The sequence below is a fragment of the Cariama cristata genome, unplaced genomic scaffold (assembly GCF_000690535.1).
Source record: "Cariama cristata isolate BGI_N322 unplaced genomic scaffold, ASM69053v1 scaffold2472, whole genome shotgun sequence".
NCBI lineage: Eukaryota > Metazoa > Chordata > Aves > Cariamiformes > Cariamidae > Cariama > Cariama cristata.
Genome location: NW_009605348.1, coordinates 97,345 through 103,965, shown reverse-complemented (window position 1 = coordinate 103,965; position 6,621 = coordinate 97,345). Strand labels below are relative to the sequence as shown.

Genomic DNA, 6,621 nt, shown 5'->3' with positions numbered 1-6,621 from the left:
ACATACTGTGAATTAGTAAAGTAAACAAGCTAACGCAATGCATTACGTCCAAAATTTCTCCCATAGATGCAATACATGTCATTTTTTTTTTCCCTCTGTCATATTTCAGTCCAGTAGAGAAAAACTGCCAAAGGCACATTCCATTTTGGCAGAATTGGTCACTATTTCTAGGGAAGACTTTTTTAAAAAAAAACAAATGTCTTCCTTTTATATAAAGTCAGTATAACTACATATGGCCAGTCACTGCATTTCTAATATGGTATTTATACATTGCAAAAGCCTTCAGTCTATTTCTTTTCTGCCACTACCAGTCTTTCTTAATAATATTTTAATTAAGTGAACTAAGTCTCCTTAAAACAAATGAACAGAGGTCAGTAAAAGGTCATGTTTCCACTTACATACTCAGTATCTATTTTTCATTTTAAACAAAATATATTTAAAAGATTAAGTTGCTATAGAGCCATAGAGGGCACAAAATACATCAAAATGCTAAACAAAACCTAATTGCTTTCAGCATTTCCTAGGCAAATGAACGAACTCAAAACCAAACAATTAATATGTTCTAAATATACTTTATGACACTCACCTCATAAAAATAAAAATAAGCAAATAATGGGAAAAAACACTTCATGGACACTACAGTTGCGTACTGTGATCCCCTAGCTAAGGGAGTCACTATGGCAGCCAAAAGGATGACACTCAGAGGTCATTTTCATAGAACATCTAATGTTTCATGCATTATTTAGGATTGCCACATCTGAAAACGCTTTCATAAGAATGGCTTTTTTATTTTGCCCTGAACAGAACCATTTGTCAACGTGTCACAAAAATAAATGAAGAGCGGCTGCTTCTCTTCCCAGAAACCAGCGGTGCTCATTAGACACACGTCCCTTGCTAACAACTTGCAAAGACAGAAGCCAAATCCAAGCCCACAGAGCAGAGCAGGCTGGGGAAGTTAAAGGCTGATCTGCTGTTCGTACTTTTCAGAAGAGGTTCCCTTCCAACTCCTGTGCTGCATCTTTCTCCTTTTAGTATTGCAGCTAACTAACAATGCTCATCAACGATGGTTTACGATCTAATTTATAAAGAAGCTGTGATGAAGAATGAAATTATTTTATTAGAGGTTCATACTTTTTAAAACAAACAAAAAAACCAACCATGGAGCACATAGGCAATGCTTGCTAAAGTTTCACCTACAGTATTTGATAAATTACATGCTCAAAAGATATGTATTTTTTTTAATTTCCTCAGCCCCCAAGAGTACAACATATGGGATCTTGGTGTAAGGGTCTGTCTTCACGAGCACTGAAGTCGACAATTTATTCGTTAACACTTCAAAGATATTTAATGTGTTTTTCTTTTCCCCGTACCTGGCAAATCATCCGTAGCCCTATTTGACAGAAGGAGGACAAGAACACGGAAACTCCACGGCTCCGTACCCGGCTGGTACCCAGCTCTTCCCCCCAGTCCGGTGGCGGGCGCTGCCAGGACAGCACCTCCCGGGCCAAGTCCAACGGGGGAACGCGTGACAGGGCTAGCGCAGCGCCCGGGTATTTCTAGCCCCTGTAGCAAGCCTGAAACACCTTCCTCTCCAACTTCCAATACGTGGTAAGTAACTTTTTGCAGGCCTGCGTGGTCCCTATCTCCTCCCAGACAGCATCAGCCAAGGCCGACAGACTCCTGCCAAAGCTCGGACTTTTCCACGCTATCCCTTTTCCGAGAAAGGAAAATGATTATAATCTGGTTAAGCATCTCTCACACAATGTCTCAACAGCTGGAGACATCAGAAAAAGAAACTTAAATCAGTTAGTTAGCCTAGGTGGTAGTTTTTGATGTCTGTTTTATTCCTCTTTGTTAGAAGGATGGTTTAGGCAAAGGCTAGCAGCTGGTTAGTCTTCCAGCTGTGACCATGAAGGTGTAACCACTGCCCTTGCCTCATCACAGCCCAGCTGGCAGCTTCCCCCCTCCATGGGCTGCCCTCTCTGAAGGCTGGCTGATGCCAGCTATTACCTGGTGAGGTGATTTCTAGGGATGCTGACTTAGCAGGAGGCGGCAGACAGTGAAGTAGCACCATCAGCAACTGCCACATGAAGCCTAACAACAAAAGCGGTCACTCAATTTTACAGTACGACAGGGAATAAAAAAAAATTTCTATGCTGTAATGTTCAGACAGAACACATATGGGTTTTTTACTGTAACAAGTGAGATAATGAAGAGGTATAGCCTCAAGAGCTGTTAGTTTGAGAGCATTAATTTTGTCTCTTTGCCTAGTCATATGCAGTGTCAGCATTAATATATGCTGATCTCCTGGCCACTTCAGCTCTGCCAGTACAGGAGATGCATCTGTTTGTATGGGAGGCACACAAACATCATCATCTGGCTGGAAATGAGAGTAGGAAAAGTCAGATTACTGCGGCTGAGCATTCATCGTGTGGGAAACTACCAGCACAGCTCCAAACAGATGCTAATACGAAACAGATCTTAAAACAAGACCCTGGTTTTTCTCCAAGAGGTCTATCAGGTCCATCAAAGGCAACGTATGCGGCACACTTTCCAATCCAAACACTGCAGAGATGTCCGTCTGTAAAAGGGCAGGAGAAGAGGAAACAATCTCCTTGCTCCCCCTGTCAGTTTCAGGAAGAATCAGAATAGTTTTGTGGTTCTTGAAGATTAACGGTTGTTTCAGAGACCCTACAGTACCTAGGCACATCAGGTGCACTGGCTGTGGTTAAAGTTTTCAAGAACAAAAGTTACCTTCCTTCCAAAATTTCTGCCTTTCACCTTCCTAAGGAAACCTACCCAGTGACCTTTAAAGCTGTCCTAGAATGGTCACTATTTCCTTACGGTACTTGCAGGCAAAAGGTTAAAATGCTCAACAACCATGGAATGCTATCAAGGGGGCTGATCTTCCTCAAGGTGACCGACCGACAGGCAATTTCTCTTGACACTGGACAGAACAGCAACACAGACTGAGGAGCACTCTTAATGTAAAAGCAGGAAGCCAGCAGAAGGTGCATGAAGTATGAAACTTCCAGCATCCACCTGTGCTGTGGCCTCTGCCAGGACAGGTCCCCACCGCCCCGAAGGACCAAGTCAGCGGTGAGGGAGGTGTTGGAGAAGGGTGCATATAAACACACAGGGGAGGTTGGAGAGTTACGTCTGCTCCACCTCCAAGCTGTAGTCCATGAAACCCCACCGAGTATTCTTCGCTCGGTAAAAAAATGACCCTGTTCAATACCACCATCAAACTTACTGCCACGGCAACAGGAGCAGCCCCCTGTGGTGAGATGTACTTGCTCATGATGAGGTCAGAGTAGTGATGGCTCCTGGGGAAATGCTGAAGTGAGCGGACACCGAAGTCAATGGAAACAGCGGCAGAGGGAGCAGGAGGAGCCAAGATGCAGGTGGTGCCCAAAATGCCAGGAGAGAACCAAGACGAAGAGGAGTCAATCTCATCTGCCTCTGGAGAGCAGCAGAGAATAAGCAAAGGCCACTGAAATGGCCCACGGGAAGATCATGCTTCACTGTATGCATTGAAGTCTGAGAGCTGCTGAGAATAAAAATAAAACACCTCCTCCATGGGCTCCAAAAACCACCAGACACCGTTGGATACTTCTTTCGTGATCTGATACACCATTTTTGAACACCTGGCTCTAGCGATACTGTGTCTGTTGATGCCTAAAATCAAAGTATCTTATTCTTACCAGTCCATTCAGACTGTCGGGCTGCTTTGCTTACGTCAAATCCCTGTAGCATTTCTCTGTGGAAGACGACTGAATTTCTTTAGGACTTTAGCGGCAGGGTTCATACAATCCTTTCCTTACGGCTGTCTGCCCTGGGACACTTCTCAGGCTACCGGCGCTCTAAAGGGGCATCAAAGCTTGTGGAACTGCCACCGGGCGGGAAACCAACGGAGCAGCAAGCTCACACGTACGCATCCCCATGGAGGGGTGCGAGAAAGGGAGAGACAATTCGCAGCCAAGCAGTACGTGATTTGAAATGTCATTATGAGACATATCAAGTGTTTAAAGGTAATTTGCAGTGTCACCACCTAAAACTGTACTTGTTACCATAATCATTTCAGCTAAAAGTTATCTGAGCGCAGCCCAGACCCACATGTCCCCCACAACACGCTAATGAATAAACTGAACAATTCATGTTTCCTATCACTTTATGCACTAAAGGTTTAATTAATCAATTCCAAGGGCTAAAAAAGCAAAAGGGAATACAACACAACAGAGCAAGGCTAGAGATAGTAAGTACCAGCATAGACTACTTTTAATCAGGTCCCCGAAGAAAAGCGAAAATAATAGGAAATGAAAAGTCATGAATGAAAGTCTACAGTTCTGCAATCCATTCGATAATAAGTTACACAGTGCAAAAGAAGAAGGTATCAGAATAAAATTCCCTACTGTTGCAACCGGTACAACTCAGTGTTAGTGTCAGTCTAAAAACTCCCCAAACCAAACCCAACCAAACAAAGAGCCCTTCAAGCCCTTCTACCTCCAAAAAAACCCCCAAAACAACCAAACAACCCCCCCCCAAAAAAAAAAAAACAAACAAACCAAAAAGGCAAGAAAAACTCCAAAACCTCCTGGTTCTGAGCAGCCAATGGAAAACATCTTAACAGATTTGCTGGGAAGAAAAATAATTAAGAATTTTGGAAGAGTCCATGAGAAACACCATTTCTGTATGTTCTCTTCCTCTCTGCCATGCCTTTTAATACTAAAAGGCGAGATAACTTTGTTTAGGTGTAAAGCTTATTTCAGAACTTTACATTTCACACTAAATACGAGTGCTTGCTGCCCTAAACCACCATAGCCATGGCAATCAGAACTCTTGATCTACTTTGCTCAGTACACGTCTCTGTAAGACTCTTCTCCCAGTTTTGTATCACTTTTCCAACATTCAACTTTCAGGTTATCTTTTTTTTTCTGCTGAGGATTTGCTATAAATCCCCTCTCCACACTGATTAGTTCATTAACTTCTGACTTCAGCAAGTTTCTATCCCACATCAGCATTCCTTTACTAATAACTGATATTCGAGCTTTGCTAAATTATTCTTGTGTCCTATCAATTGCATTGTTCAAGTGCAAATAAACATTATTAATTTCCCTTGTCTGTAAAATAATTTTTAGGAGGATGAGTGTTAAGCAGTTTGCATTTAGAGGTGACCAGGTAACACAGAAAGAGCATGGAGAATTGGTGCTAGAACCCAGAACTTCCCCATTTCTTTTTTCTTCTTGATGTGTTTTGTTGTTTTTTTGCTGATGCTCTTTCTTTCGGGCCCCAGAACTCTCCTCTTGCTCTCCTAATCAACTGCCATGGTACCAGATATTCTTCCCTCTACTGTCAGTCACTTGAGATCTTTAAGTTGTCTCCACACAGCCTCAAGTGGAAAGCAGCAAGATGTGTTTCCTTGATGGGGATCCTGCAAGAGCAGTCACTTGCAGTTCAGGTTAAGGACATCACAACCCAATCGAGAATATTAATGTACTGACATATTGTGAAAACAGTGGCTTCTCTATCAGAAAAGCAGGAGTCACTTTTTCAAGGAAAGCCACTACTGATCTCCTGGACAGGACAAAATCTGAGTATTTGGTCTTTTCAGTCCGATGAGAACTTTTCAGACAGGGTAAAGATTCAATGAGTCAAAGCAACAGATGGCAAGTGACAGGCTATATGAAACTTCCCAGCCACTAATTCCCACTTTCCCACTTCCCAACACTAATTTTATAATACTCCAGATCATCCTAATCTCAACCTCGGTCATTTAAAATATATCTGTATCACTCCTGTTTATCCAGATCATATTCATTCCTTACCACCAGATTGTAACTTTAAAAAGTGTTTTTAACCTTTTATTTTTCTGAACTTAATTAGCTTTAATTAGCTTCTCATGTCAAGAAAATATTTTAAGTGGATCCACACTCATTTAAGCTAAAAAATCTTTCAAAGCATTTAGTCACATTTATTGTGCTTCATATTGTATGCGGTACCATTAAACGTTTGAAGTAAGAATCAAAATCATTACACTAACTGCATGGCTCTGTTATTAAAAATAATTGGCTGACAAGTTGCAAAGGTCCGTTTTAAGCAGTTTTGTAGCTACCGTTCATGGCAAGGCGCCTACGCCAAAGGCTTTCTGACTGACAGTCAATTATTTCTCCTTTTCATCCAGCCGTTGGATCAACAGTGGTTCCAGATACTGGACAGCTTGTCACAGGACTTGCAGCTGTGATACTCAGCTGAGATAACATTAACTCACAAATGCCATAAATTACACTTGCGTATGCATTTACAGACACGTCTATCAATCTAAACACGTACAACAGACAGACACCGCTGTTGTCGAGGGAAACCTCTCTCTTCAGTATCTGCTTTCACAGACGCTGTGAGAGCCGTATGAAACGCTACTGAAATGGCATTCTGGTTCACTGAAAGGGACAGCTTTTCCAGATAAAAAAAACCCTGAAGTTGTCTTTTTCAGACTAGTGTTGCTAAAGACATAATCCGTTTTGACAAATGCTTTAAGAAAAGTGTAAATGTCCCTTTTTTCCAGTCTGCTTCAATCTTCTCCTCTTTACCCACACATTGCCGTCTCCTATAAATCCATTTGTC

At 42.1% G+C, this 6,621-nt stretch overlaps 1 protein-coding gene across 1 annotated transcript in view; it reads right to left on the bottom strand.

Moving 5' to 3' along the window:
- Positions 1 to 1,370: 1,370 nt before the first annotated feature.
- Positions 1,371 to 6,621, bottom strand: part of LOC104158295 — a gene marked incomplete at its 3' end in the record, with an annotated part of 67,697 nt that continues 62,446 nt past the window's right edge. The window contains exons 7-9 of the mRNA XM_009695901.1: positions 3,254 to 3,462; positions 2,472 to 2,581; positions 1,371 to 1,639 (exon numbers count right to left, since the gene is read on the bottom strand). Coding sequence (XP_009694203.1) covers positions 1,371 to 1,639; positions 2,472 to 2,581; positions 3,254 to 3,462 — 588 coding nt within the window. The remainder of the gene's footprint in view (positions 1,640 to 2,471; positions 2,582 to 3,253; positions 3,463 to 6,621) is intronic.